At 38.5% G+C, this 25,727-nt stretch overlaps 1 protein-coding gene across 2 annotated transcripts in view; it reads right to left on the bottom strand.

Annotated features, from left to right (window-relative positions):
* Nucleotides 1-9,038: 9,038 nt before the first annotated feature.
* rspo4 (R-spondin 4) overlaps nt 9,039-25,727 on the bottom strand; it is an 80,531-nt gene continuing 63,842 nt past the window's right edge. The window contains exon 5 of one of the 2 annotated variants that reach the window (XM_038297533.1): nt 9,039-10,198. In XM_038297533.1, coding sequence (XP_038153461.1) covers nt 10,035-10,198 — 164 coding nt within the window. In that variant the 3' untranslated portion in view covers nt 9,039-10,034. Of the gene's footprint in view, nt 10,203-25,727 lie in introns of both variants that reach the window. The other variant, XM_038297535.1, reaches the window with a different exon arrangement.

The raw sequence follows: 25,727 nt of genomic DNA, 5'->3' as shown, positions 1-25,727 counted from the left end.
CAAAATATGTGCCAATCATATATCAATGGTCATCTGTCAAATTTTTTCTGTCATAGCATCTTGATTCATATGGCGTAGCTAATCTACGCAACGGTTGAAATAAGAATAATATCCTTCCCCATTGAGTTCCGTCCCAGTGTTCACGGGGATGGACGTCTGTGTCTTCAGCAGGCGTAGAGCTAAACATGTACGGCTGGAAGCCTTCTACACCAAACCAAGCTTCTGCCGCCCTGGCGTCCTCTTCCACAACATCTTCGTCCCCGCTTTCCTCCTCTAAATAAAAACTATGACGGACGAGACTCATCCACGACCTCCGACACTAAACTCTCCTGCTTCCGACAAACCGGCCACAACCATACTTGGTTGTGAACCTTCCGCAACAACAATCCTGCCCTCTTGATAAATCGACCAATCAATCACTTTATTCACTCGTGTAGAGTCGGGCGCCACTCAGGAGAATTTGGAAATGCAAGGGTTGAAACGGCTGTTTCCCTACAACTTTAAGAAAGAAAAATCCAGTTACAAGTCAAATATATATTTCAGCTACTACATACAAAAAAGGAAAAACACAGCTGACAACCGTAATCCCCATTTACACTACCCTCTGAAAACCGAATCCGTGCCGAGCTTGGGTTACACTCCACGCTAGCATGGTTCCTCGCCTCCAAGTGGTGATCTACGGTACTACTACTCTCTTGAGGGAAACAAGCAAATCAACATGGCGGCGCCAATAACAGTCAGGAAGTTTGCGGAGAGTCAGGTGAAGACGGCAGCCTTTGGTGAATTTACTTGACTCAGTGGGTAGCACTGCTGCCTTGCAGCAAGAAGGTTTCGGGTTTGATTCCCATCGCAAGGTCTTTCTGCATGGAGTTTGCAAGCTCTCCCTGAGCATGCGCGGGTTCTCTCCGGGTACTCCGGCTTCCTCCCACAGTCCAAAAACATGACTGTTAGGATAACTGGCTTCTCTAAATTCTCCTTAGGTGTGAGTGTGTGTGAATGGTTGTTTGTTTCCCCGTGATGGACGGGCGACCTGTCTACATAGGGTGAACCCCGCCCCTCGTCCGTAGACAGCTGGAGAGGCACCAGCACCCCTTGTGACCCCAGCAGGGATAAGTGCGATGGAAAATGGATAGATGGACATTGTCTTCAATTCAAGCCCAGGGGTCCAATAAAAATAAATTCTTCACTCCTCACTGCACAGGAAAGCCTGCCACCAGAAGTGAAGAGATCAGGAAATATGATCAATATCAAATCTGAGGCAAAACAGCATAACTACTTTAAAAACCTTAATTTTCAAGAAGTTCTTCACAGTTCAACAATGTAAAAAAAAAATAAAAATCCCTCCATAAGTCTTGTGTATCAGATCTAGCCTAGTAAACTACAGTAGCTCCACCCGCCAGCAGCCTAAATAATTTTTGCCTGCAATTGGTCTAGCCTCAATCAATGCCCCAGGCCGTAGAACTTGCGGGCCAATCACAATGCAGAGATATGTTTTGAATCTCTGGATACAAAGCGGTCGAGGTTTTGAAGGCATGACAACAAAGCTGCACGACACTGGAGAAAGCAACAAGGAAGATGGGAACAACTATTGAACGGTAATTATGTACTGCGGCAGCAGCAGCTTTCAACACTCCGCTGAAAGTTAGAAGTTCTCTTTTCTGTTGCTGTTGTTCAATAAAAGTGCGTTTTAAGTAGTGTTGCACAGATACCGATACAAGTATCGGACGGGGCCCCGATACTGCCGTAAAACGGTGGTATCTGTATCGGCGAGTACCAACAAATAGGGCACCGATACCATTTTGAGAGCCATAAGTTTATTCAACTATTGTCACCCACTCCTGGTAGGCAATAAAAAGTTCTACTTGATATACAGGTGCTGGTCATAAAATTAGAATATCATGAAAAAGTAGATTGATTTCAGTAATTCCATTTAAAAAGTGAAACTTGTATATTATATTCATACATTACATACAAACTCATATATTTCAGATGTTTATTTTGTTTAATTTTGATGATTACAAATGACAACAAATGAAAATCTCAAATTCATCATATCAGAAAATTAGAATATTACTGAAGACCAATAAAAACAAAGGATTTATAGAAATGTTGGCCAACTGAAAAGTATGAACATGAAAAGTATGAGCATGTACAGCACTCAGTATTTAGTTGGGCCTCCTTTGGCCTGTATTACTGCAGCAATGCGGCGTGGCATGGAGTCGATCAGTCTGTGGCACTGCTCAGGTGTTATGATAGCCCAGGTTGCTCTAATAGTGGCTTTTAGCTCTTCTGAATTGTTGGGTCTGGTGTATTGCATCTTCTTCTTCACAATACCCCATAGATTTTCTATGGGGTTAAGGTCAGGAGAGTTTGCTGGCCAATTAAGAACAGGGATACCATGGTCCTTCAACCAGGTACTGGTAGCTTTGGCACTGTGTGCAGGTGCCAAGTCCTGTTGGAAAATGAAATCTGCATCTCCAAAAAGTTGGTCAGCTGCAGGAAGCATGAAGTGCTCTAAAACTTCCTGGTATGTGGCTGCGTTGACCCTGGACCTCAGAAAACACAATGGACCAACACCAGCAGATGACATGGCACCCCAAACCATCACTGACTGTGGAAACTTTACACTGGACTTCAAGCAACGTGGATGAAGTGCCTCTCTTCTTTTCCTCCAGACTCTGGGACCTTGATTTCCAAAGGAAATGCAAAATTTACTTTCATCAGAGAACATGACTTTGGACCACTCACCAGCAGTCCAGTCCTGTTTCTCTTTAGCCCAGGCAAGACGCTTCTGACGCTGTCTGTGGTTCAAGAGTGGCTTGACACAAGGAATGCGACAGCAGAAACCCATGTCTTTCATACGTCTGTGTGTGGTGGTTGTTGAAGCACTCACTCCAGCTGCAGTCCACTCTTTGTGAATCTCCCCCACATTTTTGAATGGGTTTTGTTTCACAATCCTCTCCAGGGTGCGGTTATCTCTCTTGCTTGTACACTTTTTTCGACCACATCTTTTCCTTCCCTTCGCCTCTCTATTAATGTGCTTGGACACTGAGCTCTGTGAACAGCCAGCCTCTTTAGCGATGACCTTTTGTGTCTTGCCCTCCTTGTGCAAGGTGTCGATGGTCGTCTTTTGGACAACTGTCAAGTCAGCAGTCTTCCCCATGATTGTGTAGCCTATAGAACTAGACTGAAAGACCATTTAAAGGCTTTTGCAGGTGGTTTGAGTTAATTAGCTGATTAGAGTGTGGCACCAGGGGCCATCAATTTTGAACCTTTTCACAATATTCTAATTTTCTGATATGATGAATTTGAGATTTTCATTTGTTGTCATTTGTAATCATCAAAATTAAACAAAATAAACATCTGAAATATATGAGTTTGTATGTAATGTATGAATATAATATACAAGTTTCACTTTTTAAATGGAATTACTGAAATCAATCTACTTTTTCATGATATTCTAATTTTATGACCAGCACCTGTACTTTGTATTAGATTTTTTCCTGCTTCACAAAGGTAGGCAGCAGCTTGACAAAGCCATGATGGCAATTATTTTACATTATTATGGTATCGGCATCGGCCGATACTGCACAGCCAGGTATCGGGTAGCGGTATCGGGGCCAAAAAATGGCATTGGCGCAACACTAGTTTTAAGATCATTTGATTCGAGAATATTATACTTTAAAGAGTCACTATATGTTCCATTTACCGATTTAATGCGTAATTAAAAAGAAGATTTCCAAAGCAGACCAGCGGAACTCCGAGGCTAACAGCAGTCCGTCTGCAGCGGCCCTCTCTCAGCATTGTCGTGTGTGAAGGACAGCTGGCTCTGATGCCGATTTGACTCAGCTATGGAGTCAGTGTTGGGAGGATTAGACTTGAGGTTTTCGTTGAAACGTGAGCAGGAAGAGGCTCTACGCTCATTCATTTTTAAGAAAGACGTATTCGCCGTTTTACCGACAGGCTGTTTGTTTACACTCCCCCACCATCTTTCTGTTGCGCTCATTGGTCAGAGCGTTTGCCAATAGGCACAGACATGGTTTAAAAAGCGAGTTGTTCTCTTCAACAATCTTCCGATGTCTCATTAATCGGGGTCAGACTAAATTACACATTTAAACTCACATTTAGTCTGGTTTATCAGGCTATATCAGATCCAGCAGTTACACAAACTCCCTGTTAAAAATAAGGAATATTTTATCTTTATTATCAAATCCTATACATACAAACCATTAAATCCATGGTTAAAACTTTAAAGAAAATTTTCCATTTTATTAAAAATAAGTTTGCCTGATTAAAGTGATCTAGCTTATTCTTTAAATCACTGAAGCCTCAGGTATATACTACAAAAAAACAAAAAAGCCTCCTCTCTCACCTACCCCACATTCTCCTTTTATATTTGTAGACTCACAAATGCATGTAAATAAACAAGAAATAGTAGATTTATGTCTTCTAAGGAGTGCTGAGATATCCCATTTCCCACAGCATTTAAATGCACCATGTAGACATGAATCTGGGGCCTCTCTGAAAGCATGAAATGTCTCAAATAAAAACTTTCTGCACTCATGACCTGATTTGTTTGTAGCTGTCGGTTTGTTAGTGAGTATGGAGTCAGAAAGTGGTCAAAATGTTTGTAAACTTATAAATCTTAGTTGAAACTGAAAGGATAAAAGTTAAAACAGAAAAAATATAAGCGTACATTGCATGTCCAATTTTTACTATAATCTGAAGAACTAAAAAAGCAAACATAAAATAATAAGAATTGAATCTAAGTTCTTCCCCTCAGCTTGAAAAAACTCATAATTCAGTTGAGTATTTTAATTACACTTTTTCAGCATCTCTCCAGCGCTGCTGCAAGCTGTCAATCACGTTTCCCCGCCCACTCCTGTCATATCGGGGACAAAATCTGAATGGAAAAAAGAAAACTGATTTGAAAAAAAAAAATCCTGAAATTGAAGAAAGAATTTAAACTTTAAAAAGAAATAGAAACTGATAGAAAGAGATTTGAATCTGATAATATAAAATCTAAAACTGCAAGAAAAAAAGAAATATAAAAAGAAAAAGTGTGATAAAAATACTCAACTGAATTTAGATTCAATTCTTATTATTTTATGTTTGCTTTTTTAGTTTCTCACATTTTAAGGTAAAAATCTGACATTAAATATCAACTTCTATTTTTTCTGTTTCAAATGTTTTTTTTTTTTTCAGTTTAAACTATACGGAGCCCCTCTGATGACATGGTCAAAAAAAATGTTTAATTGTGGCCACGAAGTAGTATTTCGTGCGCACGAAATACTACTTCGTGGCCACTCAATAAGTTTAACGTGCGCACGAAATACTTAATAATAATATCAATAAATCGGCCCATCTTTTCAGGCTTATGTTAACTGTAATGACTTATCTTGGACAGGCTGCTATGTAAACGGGCCTTTAGTCCTTCGTTTAGCTATGCTGCGGTTGTTTACACTACGCCTTTTCCACCTAAAATGGCGTCTTAGCAACAAATGTCACGTGACTGGCGGAGACCGACTGGGTAAGGTGTGCTCGATTTGCTTACCTAGTTGTCCAGGAATGATATTAATATTATTAATAAGTATTTCGTGCGCACGTTATACTTATTGCGTGGCCACAATAAATTTTTTTTTTGACCATTTCATCAGAGGGGCTCCGTAAAACTAAGATTTATAAGTTTACAAACATTTTGACCCCTTTCTAACTCCATACATGTGTCTCATGTGGTTTGTATTCATGAATATAATGGTTTGTATGTATGTGTGTGCATATTTTGTATTCATAATTTAATCATATTTGTTTTTGAGCACACATTTACAAGTACATGAAGTTTTGCACAAAATGTTATGTAGGCTTCAAATTAAAAAGAAAATTACACAGATACTTTAAATCAGCACAAAATGTGTTACAAATTTGGCATTGCGGACACAAGCATGTTTTGTATCAAAATTATCTCCACATTTGTTAGCTTTGGTTTCAGCTAACTGTATATCAACCACATTTTTATGAAAAGAGTAATAGTTATATAGTCGGAGATATAGTCAGAAACCAGGTCATCTGTGTGTGTGTCCCAGTGATCGCAAATATGTCCCCGCCCCTTCCACAGACACTGCTGCACCTCTTCAAAATTGTAAGCGACTGCAGACAGGAGGCCTCTGATTGGTCAATTCTACATCCGCTCTACATTATGCCTCAGAAGAAATAAAGACCAGATTCTATTTGGGAGATACTAAATAAGACTCGGTCATTTCTTTATCTGCATCTCCAGAAAGATTGTTTTGCATGATATTAACTCATACATATACGCATACATGCGTTTAATCTGTTTACTCATTTGTTTCCAATGAGGACTTCTTATAAAGATGCATGAATCTCCCTCCCATAAGAAAAGAGCTATTTCTGAATGAGCATAAATTAATTTATATACTTCACTTACTGATAGAAATAGGCATTAAAAGATAAGGTCAAGCTAACAGATTAAATGAGTAAAATAAAGAAAATGTAATCTTCTGTACATTTTCTGGATTGAAAAAGGTTTTGGTGTCTTCGGTGTATTTTTTTTTATTATTTTTTTGTCGAGCCAGTATTCAGGGATTATTTCATACAGAATGAGGGATTCCCAACAAAATGCTTGATTTCTTGGAGAATGCAGAAGAGTTTGCTTCTCGTATCGTAGCTCTGATTGAGAAGCTGCTTGGGAGCATTTAGTGCAGAAAATATATTAAAAAAGCTCTTTATCCTCACTCTGCACTAAAGGACTACCTCTTGGTGGTACGGCCAAGAGCATCTTATGCACCAGGTGGATTTTCAACAATTTTTTAAAAGACCCGCCATCTGCACATGCACAACCCTGTACCCGCTCCCAGTAGTTACGGTTATTAAACCTGTCCGAGTAAATGCACGAGCCCATTTCTCCTGGGCCACGCTCTGTTTAAAAGTTGCTGTTTGCATCACTTATACAAGCTTACTTTTCAAAAGTTACAATTTTTCCACTATGTCAGACTCACCACCGGTAAGTGAAAATGTTTCATATTTTTAAGATTATATATACTTTTTTTCTTTATTTCATAGAAAAAATAACATATATATTAATTTTTTTTAAATAGATTGAGTTTTACAAATTAAATTCTTATCAAACTGTGTTTTCCAGATCACTTCCCTTTGACTTCTTAGGGAGGGATTTCCTTTGATTTCTATTGTCTGCCAGACGTTAGCAACAACATTTTTATTTTATTGTGTGCATCAAAAAAAGAGCTTTGATATTGGGACTGAAGTGAAGAGCGGTCTGTAAAACACAATTTCAAAAGAATGCCTTTTGTAAAAAAAAAATCAATCTGAAAAAAAGAAATAAAAAAATATGTAATCCATAAAAACTATTTAAAAAACTACAATTGAAAAAATATATAAAATGTATAAAAAAATGAGATGGTAAATTTTGGAAAAATATCATTAGAAAATATCAGATCTGTGAAAATTATGCAATTTGAAAAATAACATTTTCAAAAAAGTAAATATGAAATATATATATTTTTTTTAATCGGAGAAAACCGGAAAGTTACTCTTAAAACCTTTTTTGATCAAAGTTTCATTTTCTGAATGGCATAGATTTTTTGTTTTTAAACTTTATTTTTTACAAATTGTGTGTTTTCCAATTTCCAGAACACACTCTTAGTTTGCAAGAATAATGGAACCAAATTCACACCATACGGGACCAGATTTAACTCTGAGGGTCGGCTGTTTGGATTTTTATCAAAAAATTTTTTGTTTTTGTTTTTTGGGAGCTTTCAGATAAGACCTCAGAGAACAGCTTTAGGTGAAAAGTTTAAAGAGAAAATTCAATCCAGATTTTTAGAGCATCAGCAGCTTGTTTTAATTGGAAAGATTAGCTACTGGAAACTATGTCCGAACAAAAGTGGCATGAAAGAAAAAGTTCAGTTTTTATAATACAGTTTATTAATAAAACGCCAATCCACAACACATCATCCAATGGCTCTTTACAGAGATTATTCAATCAGATTATCCAGACAGATCGAGCGAAGATCTTCCTCTAAGGACATCCAGCAGATTACATGCAGTCATTGACTTTTAAGCAATCTACCACAATTCAACTGGCTGCAGTTCCAAAGGTTTTCCTTTCTCCACGTGATGATAACAAAACATCCACTCATGCATCCTTTCCCTTTCCATCAGATGAAAAGTGATAAATATGCAGTGGATGATAAAGATACAGAAAAGCAAGATTTAAATGTGCAATACCAGATAAATCAACCTGGATTAAAGCGACACATAAAGCTGCACCCATGTTTGCAGCTCAGTCATGTTATATGGTTCTCTAATTAAAAATGCTTTAGATTTGAGCTTTAGATGCAAAGTTTGAAAGACTTATTACTTTTTCACTGAAAAATGAATAAACTGCAAAATGCAGCGCGTTTTAGTTTCAACCAGAAGGAAAAAATAATGTGATGCATTAGAAGCCCTCACGTTGCATTGGTTTGGGTCAAACTTGTAGGAGATGAAAACCCTCTTAGAGTTTTTCTCTTCTTCATAGTTCACCTTATTATAGTCCTGCAGACGTTTTGGAGTCTGCTGATGGACTTGTAGAAATGTTCTGTATACAGGTTTCTTGTAAATGCAAAAATGTCATTTAGAACCTCTACAGTCAGCGGGAAGTTTTCAGCCTCGAGATAAAAAACAAAAAACAAAAAAAGCCTTTTTTTAAGAGAATATTTGCCATTTAACTAATTCTTTCTTCCATATGTTTAGAATGAACAGGTTGGACAAAAACAACTGGAAAAGGCTTGATTCAAAGTGAAAGGAAATCCAATATGGCTGTTTTTATTGGAATTAAAGCATTTGTTTTAAATGACAGCAGCAGCAGCTGCTGGAGGACCGTAAACCCGGGAACCATCTTTTCTCAGGTCCAATGGACGCTCGGCACTGACTAGGGAATATGGAGTGAATTTTACTCCAAAAAAATCACGTTGTAAAATGGAAATTTGAGAAGAAATACAATCCAGAAACTGTTTTCCTTGTTTTTCTTTGATTTATTTATTTATATTACAGATTTTAAGTTAGAAAACAAAAGCTTTTTTTAAATGTATTTTTTCTGCCCAATTTCCATGTATTTCATCCTCCTTCCTTTTCTCAAATTGTGTTCTGTAGATGACATCATCTTCCCTCCTGGGCTTTCCTCTGGAATGAGGAGCAATGAAGCATTTTTTTCTTGGTCTGCTCTACGTTAGTAACAACATCTTCATTGGGCTTAAAGTAAAGGGTAATAATCTGTAATCTTGAAAAAAAGAATACAATCTAAGAAAACTTTTTTTTTTTTTTCTAGATTTCCTTTTAAATTATGAAATATGTTTCTTTAAAATCTCCATGTACAAAACATTTTTTGCTGTAGGAAGAACAGAGCAAAATTACTCATAAATAAAACCTCCAGATGTCTGGACATTTTCCTATGTGTGTGTGTGTGTGGGGGGGTTCTGCAGTGTTTGGTATCATGGTCCTGTTGGTGACCCGGTTGGTGGAGCTTCTGCTCTGATCTTTTGATCTTTCCTGGATCCTATGGTTCGTATGCTTCTATCTGACCGTATATCTCCATATAGAGGATATCAGGCGGCCATTTGTCGATGCAGTCCTGGTCAAAGTGGATTTAAACCATTCTACATTGAGTTGGATCGTGGTTGGACTAAACTGGGCCATACTGACCCAGACGAACCGGGCTTTTATGCTCATACTTTGGATCTACTTCACCACTCTGATAAAGCAAATGGACCAAATTAAACAGAAAACCTAATTAAATATAATTTTGGATCAGTGCAGATGAGCAGAACACCATAAAGAAATTAATTCTTGACTTAATTTTTGCTTTTTTTAAATCCCTCACTGGATTTTTTTTTCTCCACAGGTTATGGGAAGAAACTAAAACATTTCCACTCTGTACAGGTGTTACTTTTCCTCCATTTTCCAGATGAATCAGCTGCATGGAAACGAGCTGCAGGGCGGCTGACGGATCTCTGCTGTCAGCAGACGGGCGTGAGCTCCGGCGGTTCATCTGGATCCGATTCAGGCGCCTCGGAGCACTCTGCTGGTTTCTGCTGCTGCCGTAGCTGAGCGGGTTCTGGCGAAGAGTCGCACTCGTTTTCTCTCCTTCTTTCTTCCAAGTCCTCCTTTTCCAATCTTTCTTCTTTCTGACAGGTAAGACGATAAACAGAAAGAGGTGAAATGGGAAAGAAAATTAGAAATGTCAGATGTTTTACTTTTTCTGACATTTTGTCTTCATAGTCATAATTGCACATCTGTGCTTTGGCCATCTTCATCATTAGCATAATCTTTTATTGTCACTTTGGTGCCATCAAAATAAACCAAAATGACTACATTTGGTTGAATTAATAAATGAGAAACATTTGACCTGTCCTAAAACATCCTTCTCCAAACACTTTGTCTCAGAGCCGATTCAGATTAGATCCAAGTAGGTCTTAGTTCCAAATGCAACACTAAAGGATCAATGGGACATTTTTTAATTAAATTCAATTCAGTTTTTTTATATAACACCAATTCACAACACATGTCATCTCAAGGCACTTTACAGTTCACCAGATCATCCAGTCACATTGATTCAAAGTTTTCTTTCTAAGGAAAACCAGTTTATTGCATCGACTCATTGACTTGAAGGCAATCCCTCAAACTAAGCATGCTTGTAGCGACAGTGGAGAGGAAAAACTCCCTTTCAACAGGAAGAAACCTCCAGCAGAACCAGGCTCAGTGTGAGTGACCATCTGCTGAGGCCGACTGCGGTTCAAGGAGACAGAAGCAGAGACACAAAAGGCAACTGTAAATGTCTGGTTATCCTCCCTCAGCAGTGTGTCACCGGGAGCTTGATGCAGACATTTTTGATTTATGCCCAATATTGAAGTGTGGTCTGCACTATGTTATTCCACTCCACAACCTAAGAGGGACAATCAGGAACTAGCTGTGGGTCTAGATACGGCCGAGGGGGTGAGGAAGTGGGGGCAAGTTTGTCCAACAACGGAGGGACATGAGGGTGAAAAAGAGCGGGACCCTTTTTCCACCTGGATATTCAATGTTCTAGTTACCTCTGGGTAACATTTACAGCCTCATCACCAACACTCATTCCTCACACGTGTCAAAACGCTACCTGGCAATGAAGCATTTTCTGATTATATAATGTTAGCAGCAAAAGGCTGTTTTCAGGCGATGTTGAGGAATCTCAGGTGGGTTCTAACCTCAGGCTGTGCTCCAGGATCCTCACTGTGAGTTTTTTTGGAAACTCATTTATTATTTAGGTCCAGCTGAAGGAGGCGCTTCCAGATCAAGTGTCAACAAAGTATTTTGAATTGTTGAATTGTTGCTTTGATGGTAGAATGTTGGCAGCACCCTTACAGAAGCTTTACGGTGGCATCCAGGGCTCCGCCAGGACTGACATATCGGATAATGTTGGATTTTTACAGCTTGGGATTTGGATCAGGCTGCAGGGGTCTGACCACAGTTCTGTTTGTTTGACCCATGGTGAATGGGTTAGGCCTCAACCAGAGCATGTGAGCAGAGCGGAGCGAGCTGTGGAGCGGAGCAGAAGAAATATGGTGGAGCGCAGAGCGGTTTTCAATTCAAAGGCCGGAGTGAGGATTTTGCTCCGCTCCAGTTCGCTCTGAAATTCAGTTCACGCTTCGCTTCAGTTTATTGTCAATTAAAAATATTGGATTATAAAATTTGTAAATTAACATTTATTTGATTTAAGTGTGTTTTTTTTTCCCGACATGTTTTCGAGTTGAAAAACATTTGCAGGCCAATAGTTTTTAAATCCCTGAAAAATGTTACTTAAAATCATAGGGAAACGGCCATGCCAACTGTTGCATTTGCGAATTCTCTCAAGTGGTGCACGACTTTACACGAGTGAATAAAGTGAATGTGATTGGTCAATTATCAAGGGGGCGGGATTGTTGTGGCGGAAGGTTCGCAAGCAAGCAGGAGAGTTTAGTGTCAGAGGTCTTGGATGAGTCTCCTCCGTTATACATTTTTTATTTAGAGGAGGAAAGCGGGGACGAAGATGTCGTGGAAGAGGACGCCAGGGCGGCAGAAGCTTGGTTTGGTGTAGAAGGCTTCCAGCCGTACATGTTTGAGCCCTTGCCTCGCAACGCTGCCAGTTCTGTTAGCTCTACGCCTGCTGAAGACACAGACGTCCATCCCCGTGAACACTGGGACGGAACTCGATGGGAAAGGAAATTATTCTTAGTTCTTATTTCAACCGTTGCGTATATTAGCTGCGACATATGAATCAAGATGCTATGACCGAAAAAATTTGATTGACAGATGACCGTTGATATATGATTGGACGAATTTAGGTGTTCAGGATGACGTAGAACTAACTGGCCTGCAGAAGATAATGAAAAAAAAAACACAGGATTCAAAGACAAGATTTTGTTAAAAATAGATATTTTCTAAATTTTGGGAATAATACCATCTAATAAAGAGTACATTTATAAACATGTTTAAGCCAGAATGATTTGACATTTAAATATGGCTTCCCTACGACTTTAAAGTAATCATTGTGGTAAGAGTCTGTTTTTGAAAATGGATTGTATACATGCATTATATGGTATTATCTCATTTGCAATGGCATGCGAAGTGACCCTTTTAATGAGGTCTAGTGAGATAAATTAGTAATTAAATAGGAAAAGCGGGGCAACATGAATGGAGCGAGGTGTTACGTTCACAGCTGGGAAACAGTGCAATAACTTAACAGCCAGTTAAATAAGAAAACACACATGTATCGGTCACATCACTAAATCAAACGCTGTGTGTCCCAGGGCCCTGGCATAAGGAAAAATGTCAGAAAATGCCTTCTCTTTTAATTTTTCATACTGCACTGCGGGGAGCGATTTCGCCGGTGCACCAGGAACAACTCTTGTTGTGTCTGCGCAATCGAAGTAGATTTAATCCCCACAGGGTGCATGAATTATTGTATTGCCTGCACGCTCTCACTCACATTAAAAAAGCACCACCTTGCATAGTTTAAAATCCAGGACAGTTTATCCGACTCGTGGGTAATCCGTGAACAATTATCTATATCAGGGCGACTCCTGGAACTTCCGGGAGACTTGGGATGTCTGGTTCACTTGCTCTGGCGTCAACCGAGAAGTTGCTCTGAAAGACCAAAAAAGAATCAGATTTGCATCCTTTGGGTCAATATCTGTAGGAAACAGCTCACTGCAGAAATGCTTTTTCTCCCGAAAAATGAGACGGACATGGACAACATGCTTCAAATGATTCTTCCATGTTAGAGGTTCGCAGTGTTAGAGAAGAACGCAGGTGGAGCAGAGCACAGCCAATCTTTCAGTTCCATGTCTTTCAGCTCTACAGATCCCTTTCATTCGAGGCCAAATAGTGAGAGATTGATGGAGATGATGAGGAGTTTATCCAACCATAGAGCAAAAATGTTTACATCCAACCTCTCAGACACCAGAAGGTCACAACAGAATCTACCATCTGTTCTTTGTTACAAAGGGAGAAAATCACCAAAGAAGGACCTATTATTCCCCTTCATGTCTTCTTTCCTCAGATTCTTCTGAAAACATCCCGGTCCGTTTTCCCTCCTCCATTAATCCAGCTAATCGTTTCTCCCTGATGTCCTTGTGATCCCAATCTGTCCCTCGTTAGCCTAACTGGGACGATGGTTTGTGTTTCATAAGCATCACTGATGAGGAACTGAGACAGGCTGACCTGCGGGGCCTTTGTGGAGGTTTTTTGTGTCCATGTTTACGTTTACGTTACGAGTAACATATTCTGTAGCAGGCAGTGAGCTCTTCTGGCAGCCTGAGTGTTCCTGTTATTTATCTTTCATGCATAGAAGTGTAGCTGGATTTAAAGTACCTGCAGCCATCTTCCTCTACCTCAGATCCTCTGCTTTCCTGGATAAATGGCTCAGCTGGTTTGGTTTATCCAAAAAGTTTTCTTGGCTGGAAATCTGACAGAGACTATTTAAAGCAGGTTATTCTAGCTATGTGTGAGAGATCAGAGCTGAAGGAGCTGCTGGATGTTCTCTGGTTCATCTGCTGCACTCCTGGTTCCCCTGGAGTCTGGACATTAGATACCCTCCCTCAGAATCTGTCTTTGATAAACCTTGTAAATGCAGGAGGAGGTTTATTTTTTCATTTATAACCCCTCCCACTGAGATAATGAGGGGGGTATATAATTATACTCTTTATTTTGGACCTGCATTTTATTTTCTTCATCTCTTAAACTGTTTTAGTTTTCTGTCTAAAGAAGGAATCCTACCAGAAAGGTGTTCTGTTTCAAATGTGTAAAATCGATTTAGACCAGGTCTCCCGTAAGTCGGTCCTTGAGGGCCGCAGTCCTGCAGGTTTTAGAGGTTTCCCTGCTACAGCACAGCTGCTCACACCGAGTCAGCTTCTGGTTCTTCAGTTCAAAGGGAGCATTTCCTCTGCAGCAGATTGCTGTAGAGTCAGCGACAAAATACAAGTGAATATATTCGCTAGAAAAAGCCTGTCCTGCAAGTTAATGACTGGATGCAATCAGCTAGTTTTTCCTTCACAAGAAAAAATGAACCTGACTGGATTATCTGGTTGAATTGTCTCTGTAAAGTGCCTTAAGATGACATGTGCTGTGAATCGGCGCTATAGAAATACACTTAATTGATCTGAACTTGTATCAAAGTTTGTATATGAAACAGTGTTGAACCTTTCCATTGAAAAGCCTTTTACTTTGAGATGACACATGTCATCTCAAAGCACTTTACAGTTCACAGTCACATTGATTCAAAGTTTTCTATCTAAGGAAAACCAGTCGATTGCACCGACTAATTTATCGTTTCTCAATATGTGTACTTATGCGTTCTCATAGTACTGTTCCAATTCACAAGAAGACCGAGAACGGACAAAGTCCCCGGATGTTGTTCTCGCCCCTCTCTCTTTACCCAGCATGCATCAGGGTAGATTTGTCAGTTCTTGAGATTGACAGCTGTCCCAGCATGCACTGCGGCAGCAGCAGCTTTCAATGGAGCGCTCACAGAGCTCAGAGTATTAAGTTAAATGTTCTCTTTTCAGATCATTTGAGGCGAGAACATTATACTTTTAAGCTCCACTATGTGGTCCATTTATCGATTTAATGTGTAATAAATTTTTTTTTTTCCGAAGTTGAGAGGATCGCAGCAACCAGCGGACCTCTGAGGCTTACGGCAGCCAGGGCTAATGTTAGCCCGTCTGCAGCAGCGCTCTCTCTGCATAGCCGTGTGTGAAGGACCGCTGGCTATGAGGGCGAGTTTTTTTGTTTTATTTGGCAAAATGTTCATTTGATTTGTGTTTATCTGACTGTGTTCATTATTATTCCTCCACTAAATGAAAAAAGTCAGAATTTATTTTTATCTAGAGACTATTAATAACAGGAGGTGAAAAGCATCTCTAAATAAGCTGAGCATGTGGTGATGTCATCAGTACGCTTCTGTTTAAATTGACCCATATTTATGCTGCGTGCTCCCGTTCTCCCACACACTTGGTGAGTCCGTACTCTTGTTCTAGTCAATTGAGAAACGGCCTATATTTGTGCAAAAATGGCCGCTCTCAGACTAAGTTATCTCACCAAATTGTTGTTATTTTTTTTTACTGATTAACGCTAAATTCATTAAATCACAGCAAATGGTGTATAGGTATAGATAATGATACTTTGATTATTCCTTGCTTGCTGGACTTCTCTAACTTTCATCAAATCTCTCTCTTTTTTTTTTTTTCATCAAATGAGCACAACGAGCACAAAATGAGCTGCAAGTGTGAAAAAAATAAAGTAATAAAATCTTTTAAATAGATCCAATCTGGGAATAATTTCCACTTTTGAAGGTGTTTTCTCTATAAGAACATTTAACCAGGAGCTGTAAATGCAGCAAACAAGTTTAGTTTCCTTTTGTGTTGAAACGGTGAGGATTAATGTCATTTTGAATCGGTTTGTTGCAGCTGTTGTCTAACAGAGCAGCAAGACCTTTCACCAGAAAGTCTTTAAGTTGCAGCATGAATCTTTACTGAGCCTCACATTTTGTTTTTCCTGTGAAATCGTTCTTCTCTAGAGCACGACTGACCTGTAGTTCTAGAAACAGTTAACCTGCCAGAACTCTGAATTTGTTCGGGTTTCTCCATTGGTTCTGGTGACCTTTCATTAAACTGGAACCCAACAGAAAAACAGGAAGTTGTTTTCTTCTTGGAGAAGTCTGATGTTTAATTAAACAAATAATCTTAATTTGAAGTAAAAAAAAACAAAAAAAAAAAAAAAAACAATTCACTGGACTTTGTATCCAAACTTAAAACTTAGAAGGAAAGTCCAGTGGATTTTTTTTTTTCTTTTTTTGTACCTTTTTGGAATAACTATGACCTGGATGACTGAGCAATATCAAATCACTTCATACAGATATAGATACTACTTTATAACCTTTATTTTATGCATTTGCAGTCACCCAGACCCCCTCAAGCAGCAGTGGGATCAACACTGATGGCACCCTGGTGTTAAGGGTAATGTTCAGTGACTCAAAGTGACAGTTTAAGTTTCAAACCGGCATCATTTGCTTCCTCCTTTCAAGGAAGCAAAATCTTTGCTTTCTGACCAGTTGGCTACCCTTTTATTTCAGTTGGTTACAGTAAGTGAGCAAAAACAGCATCAGTTGTTTGAGAAAAAAAACGCAAACTGATCTTTTAAACCCAGAAAATCCCCAAGCATGAATCCAAAAGGCCTAGAACTTTGTCAACAGTAACAGCGTTATCCTCTCAATCCAACAACAGGGTTATAGTCAGAACCACATGTTGCGGTGGAAGAAAGGAGAGGCACTGAACGCGAGCATAACGGGTGATAAATCAGCATGAAGCCTAAAACAGGATGGAGCCATGGAGGCACGCAGGAACCGGGAACAAACCCACTGTTGGGTCACGCTGATAATAACCTGATCCAATGCTTGGGTTCTGCAGGAGCAAACATCAAGAAGCTGCACTTTAGCAAAGGCGCCATCGATAGAGTGCAAACAAAAAAAAATCTAATAAAGTGACTTCACGGTGACTCCAGGTCAGCCTTTATGTTAAGAACAAAGTTTCTTGAATTGTCATGAAGGTTTCCAGTTTCTTAACCCACATGCAGAACCACAGCAGAACAGGTAATCAGATAAATGAAGCTTATTTAAACGTTTGAGGTCATGAAGGAGGATCCACAGCGTCAAGAGGAAACACCTGAGAGAAGGCGGACAGGAGAGTCAATTACTAAAAGTTTTTCTACAGGAAAAGAACACAGAGAGTATCTCTGCGGGGACTTATCGTAAAATAACTCGCAAACACTCAGGCAACGAGGTGCTGCCACGGATCTCTATTTACAGGTGCTGGTCATAAAATTAGAATATCATGAAAAAGTAGATTGATTTCAGTAATTCCATTTAAAAAGTTAAACTTGTATATTATATTCATACATTACATACAAACTCATATTTCAGATGTTTATTTTGTTTAATTTTGATGATTACAAATGACAACAAATGAAAATCTCAAATTCATCATATCAGAAAATTAGAATATTGTGAAAAGGTTCAAAATTGATGGCCCCTGGTGCCACACTCTAATCAGCTAATTAACTCAAACCACCTGCAAAAGCCTTTAAATGGTCTTTCAGTCTAGTTCTATAGGCTACACAATCATGGGGAAGACTGCTGACTTGACAGTTGTCCAAAAGACGACCATCGACACCTTGCACAAGGAGGGCAAGACACAAAAGGTCATCGCTAAAGAGGCTGGCTGTTCACAGAGCTCAGTGTCCAAGCACATTAATAGAGAGGCGAAGGGAAGGAAAAGATGTGGTCGAAAAAAGTGTACAAGCAAGAGAGATAACCGCACCCTGGAGAGGATTGTGAAACAAAACCCCTTCAAAAATGTGGGGGAGATTCACAAAGAGTGGACTGCAGCTGGAGTGAGTGCTTCAAGAACCACCACACACAGACGTATGAAAGACATGGGTTTCTGCTGTCGCATTCCTTGTGTCAAGCCACTCTTGAACCACAGACAGCGTCAGAAGCGTCTTGCCTGGGCTAAAGAGAAACAGGACTGGACTGCTGGTGAGTGGTCCAAAGTCATGTTCTCTGATGAAAGTAAATTTTGCATTTCCTTTGGAAATCAAGGTCCCAGAGTCTGGAGGAAAAGAAGAGAGGCACTTCATCCACGTTGCTTGAAGTCCAGTGTAAAGTTTCCACAGTCAGTGATGGTTTGGGGTGCCATGTCATCTGCTGGTGTTGGTCCATTGTGTTTTCTGAGGTCCAGGGTCAACGCAGCCACATACCAGGAAGTTTTAGAGCACTTCATGCTTCCTGCAGCTGACCAACTTTTTGGAGATGCAGATTTCATTTTCCAACAGGACTTGGCACCTGCACACAGTGCCAAAGCTACCAGTACCTGGTTGAAGGACCATGGTATCCCTGTTCTTAATTGGCCAGCAAACTCTCCTGACCTTAACCCCATAGAAAATCTATGGGGTATTGTGAAGAAGAAGATGCAATACACCAGACCCAACAATTCAGAAGAGCTAAAAGCCACTATTAGAGCAACCTGGGCTATCATAACACCTGAGCAGTGCCACAGACTGATCGACTCCATGCCACGCCGCATTGCTGCAGTAATACAGGCCAAAGGAGGCCCAACTAAATACTGAGTGCTGTACATGCTCATACTTTTCATGTTCATACTTTTCAGTTGGCCAACATTTCTATAAATCCTTTGTTTTTATTGGTCTTCAGTAATATTCTAATTTTCTGATATGATGAATTTGAGATTTTCATTTGTTGTCATTTGTAATCATCAAAATTAAACAAAATAAACATCTGAAATATATGAGTTTGTATGTAATGTATGAATATAATATACAAGTTTCACTTTTTAAATGGAATTACTGAAATCAATCTACTTTTTCATGATATTCTAATTTTATGACCAGCACCTGTATTTACTGGATTGCTGATTGCTCGTTCATAGCATGAGTCGAAGTGAAGCCACCGGCCGCCATAGTGGTACTCCCTAGTTAGACCGGGCGCAATGTAAACAATACGTCCTCTACAGCATCAATCAGCGATGATGTTCTAATTTTCAGGGAGACTTAATACTTTTAAAATAAAGATAAATTCATCACTTTGACACAAACTGGCTGTTTCATAGCATCAGTACATTACTTATAATAAAAAAAATTGGCACATCACATTTGATTGTCATTATGAGGTCTACAAATAATATAACATATTATACAAATCCATCACAATAAAATATGTTAATGAGGCATAATAATACAGATGTGCCAAAAGTGCTAAATTGATGATGTACATGTAATATACGTGTATTACATTGTTATCTTACATAAAATTGTAAGATTTTACATAAAGACTGAATTACAAGCACATGTCTGTTAACGCTATAGTATTTTTCTATTTACAAATTGTACATGAATGATGCCATTTACTTTTATACTCTCTGTGCATTAGGCTTTAAATCTGACAGATTTACATAGAGCTAAATTAATGAAACAATTTAATAACTCCACAGAGCTTTAGTTTATACACTAGCAAAATCATATAAATTGGTAAAATCCAGTTAATATTTTGCTTTTTGCTCTTAGTTATGATGAATCGGAGAATTTGAAAAAAACTAAACATACAAGTATTAATGCACACACTGACACAGACTGTGAAATTACCTGTGGAACGTCCTCCCACAGCCGGCAAACAGCTTGTTTTTGCAGCCAAATGCTACACAGGTAGGCATTGCTCCTGTGGGAGTGGGGAGGACCAGCATGGCGGACGGTGGCTTCACTTTTTTTGGGTAATCAGCAATCCAGTGAATAAATAGAGATCAGTGGCTGCTGGCAGTCTGCTTCCTCTTAAGCTCCAGGTTGATTAGCTAATGTGTAACAGGTATTCAGACAGAACCAATGGGCACGCCCCTACAGGTGCAGCCTCATTTCGCTATCTAGTGGATGAAGGTGAAAGCAGCAGGCAAACAAGAAAAAACCCACATGGAGAAACCAACTCAGTTCCCAACATGAATCTTCTATTTAACAAACCAAAGGCTTTTTTTTTTACACCAAACTAAGGTGCTGAGAGGCCTTATCTTTGGCTGCTTAGTCGGTCCTCGAGGCCAGCTTTCCTGCAGGTTTTAGAGGTTTCCTTGCTCCAGCACAGCTGATTTTAATTGAAAGCTCATTAACAGGCTTTTGCTCAACTGCAATCATCGTAATCAGCTGTGCTAAAGCAGGGAAACCTCTATAACCTGCAGGATATCGGGCCTCGAGGACTGACTTTGGGGATGCCTGGCTTAGTCCATCTCCAGCCGTCAGCTTCAACATAGAACCTGGGCCCTTACACACGGATCTGGATTTGAAGTGCAGAATGAGCTACAGGCCCAATGGTATTTAATAACAAGTTGGTGTGTGATTCGGCTTCTTTGGGCCATGAAAAGTGGTTCTGCTCTTCTTCCAAGTCTTCTAATGTATCCCAAAGAAAGATGATATGGTTTCCAGGCCAGCAGAGAGGTCTGATGTACATTGCAGTGGCACAAAGACAGAACCTGCAGCTTTAGTTCAGATTTACATCAGGAGCTTATCTTAATTATTGCATTAACTCAATAAAGTTACCTTAAAAAAATACAAATAAATCTCTTTAAAACAGCAATAAACTGTCCGGTTGCTCCTTTGGTCAGATACCAAATAAAGGTCGTATACGTTTCTTTGCTCTTGAAACACCAATAAATGCATTTATTGGTGTTTCTGCATCAGAATAAAGAAGCTCATCATTTAGAAAAACCCAGCTCTTCCATTCGATTACTTTCTTTCATTAGGAGGCCATTTTCCACCACAAGCTTCTGAGCTGGAAAAGAAACCAAGAACATGCAGACGGTGAGCAGTAGAATAATCTCTGAAGCTCAGTGAACTGCAGCCAAGGGTCACCACAAGCATTTCTCAGTATCTATGAATCACCTGGTTGTTTATGAGGCATGCCAGGAAAGGCTTTTCTGTCCTGATATCATAAATGTAAACATGTGGAGTTTGCTAAACTCGACTGGAACTTCAACAGGAACCACATGCTGTGGTCTGATTAGGATAGATCTGAGCTTCCCTGTTAAAAAACCGCCCCGGTGCATCTGAAATATCACTACCTCTATAGCAGGTAGTAGCAGCTGCACATTTACTAAAAGGGAGCAGACGACATAAAGCTTTACATCCTGAGTAACACTCTATCACCTCTGGAGGGAATCATTTCCCAATTGTTCATGAAGTGGAAAACGTAATGGAAAGCGGTGAACAAGACAGTTCGTTTAGCATTAATAAAGTATTTTTGAATTAAATTGCATTGAATCTTCATGACTGGGCTCCTGGTTTATGGAGAGCCATTTCAGCCAAAATTAAATAAATAAATAAATGGGTGAAATAAATAAAAAATGAGTAAAATAAATAATTTAGCTTTTCCATTAAACCAATTTTTAATTTATTTATTTTTCATATTATCAATTCCCTTATTTCTCTTTTTCATTTATCTATTTGTCATTTATCCCTTTATCCATTTACCCATTTTTCATTTATCTAATTTTCATTTAACCACTTTTCAATTTCCCTTTTTTTTATTTACTTTTCGGAGGGAAAGTCCACAGGAACTGAGCGCTGCAGTTGCATCTAACCAACCAATAGGCTGCCATTGTAGCCTGAAGACACCGCCCCTCATTATCATATTAAAGCAGAAGCGAAGAGGGGAAAATAGAATGTGATAAATTAAAAAATAAGGAAAAACTTAATGAATAAGGGAAATTGGAAAATGGGAAAATTACAAATTTTTCAAACAAATGGTAAATAAAAAATAGATAAAAGAAAAATTGGTAAATAAAAAAGGGATAAGGGATATGAGAAATTGATTAATGAAACCGGGAAATAGGAAATCGGGTTAATGGAAAAAGGAAATTGAACAGTGGTTAATTTAAAGATAGATTAATGAAAAATGGGTAAATAGATAAAGAGATTAATGAAAAATGGGTAAATGAAAAATAGATAAAAGAAAATGGGTGAGTAAAAAAAGGGATATATGAAAAATTGATTAATGAAACTGGGAAATAGAAAATCGGGTTAATGGAAAAAGGAAATTGAAAAAATGGTTAAATTAAAAAATAGATCAATGACAAATGGGTAAATAAATAAAGGGATAAATGAAAAATGGACAATTGAAAAATAGATAAAACAGAAATTGAGAAATAGATAATCTGAAAAATAAATAAAAAAATTGGCTTAATGAAAAAGGGAAATTGAAAAGTGGTTAAATGAAAATTAGATTAATGAAAAATGTGTAAATGGATAAAGGGATAAATGACAAATAGATAAATGAAAAAGAGAAATTGGGAAATTGATAATATGAAAAATAAATAAATAAAAAATTGGTTTAATGGAAAAGCTAAATTATTTATTTAACAAATTTTTTAGTTATTTCACTCATTTTCTTAATTTTTTGATTTATTTTACTCATTTTTTATTTATTTCACCTATTTATTTATTTATTTAATTTTGGCTGAAATGGCTCTCCATAGCTAGTCCCACAGTTTTCAACCAATGTCAACGATTTTGGTATCAAAACGTTCAGCTTGTTCAGGAGAATTCTGCTATTTCTTTTGGTAAAGATATATTTTTTTGTAGTTTTCGTGATATTCAGCTTTTTCTGCTTTGTTTTTTGTCCCATTGTAGAATTCTCTGATTTCAGCAAAATTCAGCTAAAACTTCACCATCTTTGACCTTTAACTACTTCATCATACTTTCAGCTAGAAACACCATTCAACTTTTAAAATGTTCATCAAAGATTCAGCTTTTCAGCCGTTCTGGTTTTTCTGAACAAATTCTTCTCACTCGTTCATTTTTCACTCAATTTAAATAAATTATACATCAAAACATAGGAATTTTTGTCAGGATTCAGGAAATGTAACCTACTTTTATCAACTTCCAGGTAAACAGATGCTTTTGGATTTTTTCTTTTGGTTAATCAAATTTCAAAAAAATTTCTGCTTTTAAAATGAGTGTGTTTCTGCCATTATTCTGCCAAATGACTCTACCCTACAAGATCTTCAGATGATTCAATTGTTTTCTGCAGTTTGAAGTTTCTGATGACTCCCTATCACATTGTCATATGTTCTTCAGCTCATTTCTTTTCTTTTATTCAGTTTCTGTGGCTACTTTTTCTTTTTCATTCTCTGAAACACTTTTTTTTCTAGTTTTTATTATTTTTTCAAATTTATTTCACTGGCAGCTGATTTTTTTCTAGAATTTCTGAAAGTAAAATGGGAGTCAGATCTTTTAGTAATCACACACCTCTCCTGTGGAACAGACTACCAGACACCCTGTCTACTTTTAAGGCTAGGCTTAAAACTTTCCTTTTTAATAAAGCTTCTAGTTAGAGTGGCTCAGGTTATCCTGAGCTATCTCTATAGTTCTGCTGCTATAGGCGTAGACTGCTGGAGGACATAGGGACCCCCAATTCATAATTCTGCTTCATTCTATCTCTGTTCTCTCACTCTGTAGAATCTATTAGTTCAATCTCTAACGTTCTGCTCTCTCTGCTTTTTCTCATAGTAGCTACATCTGGTCTGTTTCTGTTTGGCTGTGAAATATCAACTGAGCTGCTGCGTCAACACCTGCAATTACAGATAATACAGTTGGGTCTGTACTTTAGTGCTTAGTCCTAAGGTAGTCAGAAAAGTTGTGGAATAGCCCTTTATGCTTTTCAACTCAAAAGCTGCGATCGTAAGCCAAATTCAGTTGTAGACGGTTCTATTATAGTAGATGACCAGCCAAGGCATGCTATCCAATTTTAACACCACACTATCTAATGCTGACATAAGCTCATCTGTGCTATTGAACAGGAGTAGAAATGGGCAATCTGTGACGAGATCACTCAAAGCCTTAGACACGGTCCCATCCTGTAAAATGTCTTTGTTTTGTCTTTTCTCTGATGGGATGTACCGAAAGTGAAATTTCACGCTAGTGGAGTGCTGCTCCAGGCTGTGTGACAAAGTCTCTTTGACCCAAAACAATCCTGCTTAAGAGATGGATCACCCAGAACAACAGAGGTAGGGTAAGGTAGTGTTGTGGAGCTCAGACAAGAACAGTGGGAAAGCAGAAGAAGAATCCCTGCAGAAAGCACCAAAACTGCACCCTCTGGAGCTTAGGAACCACAGTGGTAGATCATAGCTGTCCATCCACAGAGAGCTTCAGAGCAGGGAAGAGGCGGTAGTTGGTTGGGGTCTGCTGCCAGAGGTGAGGAAGGACAACAAATGATTGATGATTTAACAACCCTTCTTGGGCAAAAATAAAACAGCTTTTTTAAAGCTGTCTCCTTAAACTCCAGTTGGTCGCTCACACTGAGCCTGGTTCTGCTGGAGGTTTCCTCCTGTTAAAGGGTATTTTTTCCTCTCTACTGTCGCTACAAGCATGCTTAGTGTGAAGGTTTGCCTTTGGGTCAATGAGTCGATGCAATCAACTGGTTTTCCTTAGATAGATAAGTTTGAATCACTTTGACGATGATCTGGTGAACTGTAAAGTGCCTTGAGATGACGTGTGTTATGAATTGGCGTTTCTTTGTCCCCTTATCAAATATATTTTCTCAATGTTCTAATTTGATTGAAAAAAGGGTTTTTCCCTTAGCTTCCAACCTATGTCACAGCCACATCTCTCTACAATCCTGAGCCACCCTCCTTATGTAGCAGGGATAACATATAACCCAATCACTCCGGGCGTGAAAATGGTGTAAAAGCACCATTAGAAATGGTTTAGTAACCACTAGACTGATACCTGTCAATAAAACAATTTTACCTGTTCTTTATTTTATATCTTGAGCTTTTTGGTATATTTTGATGGTCATAATCCTCTTTTGAAAACTATATATTTTTTTCTTTTTGTTAATACATCTAAGTCAGATATTACAATCCATCCAATGAGCATAAACATTAAACTGTAATGAAAATAGAAGAAATTTCCAAACTCAGTATAGCTGTTTAGGGACCAAACGGTTAAAGTCCAATCCACAGACCACCATGACAGAAAGGCTTCTTCAGTTCAATAAAACATATGAAGTTCGGTTGGAGAAACTTAACCTCTTACACCCTAAGGGGATATAAATAAATTTCTGCCTGACAAAAACACACAAAAGTAAATAACTTATAGCCTCAAAGCTATTAGATTTAAGAAGAAACTTTTGGTACGTCTGTAAAGGTAAGATGTCATAGAATGGTTTTCTGGTGTCAGCACCATTGTAGCTTTGACCCTGCCTGAAATATTAGGGACAAAATACAAAATATTTTGCAATTTTTGAACCTCGCCAAAATTTTCTTTGAAATAAATATTGCAAAACACTACCAAAATATTATTTATAGCACAAAAAAGTAGTACAGACTTTCAAATCTAAATGTTGTGTAAAAATATACAAAATGTGGACTCAATCAGATGAATCATATTTATTTTAGAATGGTATTAGTGAGAAATTTCTTAGGCGGAGAGGCCATTTTGGCACATTTATCCATAAATGTCACCAAACTGTGCCAAATATGTTTTTTACATCAAAACTGGGGGTTTGGTAAAACTACAAGGTCATGTAGCAGCTGGACCCGCCGGTGGGTCCGTAGGGTTCAAGGGGTTAAAAATACCCTTAAACGTTC

The sequence above is a fragment of the Cyprinodon tularosa genome, unplaced genomic scaffold (genome assembly GCF_016077235.1).
Source record: "Cyprinodon tularosa strain WSP-4 unplaced genomic scaffold, ASM1607723v1 ctg390, whole genome shotgun sequence".
In the NCBI taxonomy this organism is placed as follows: domain Eukaryota; kingdom Metazoa; phylum Chordata; class Actinopteri; order Cyprinodontiformes; family Cyprinodontidae; genus Cyprinodon; species Cyprinodon tularosa.
The sequence above is the reverse complement of the archived record's forward strand: the minus strand, read 5'-3'. Positions and strand labels throughout refer to the sequence as shown.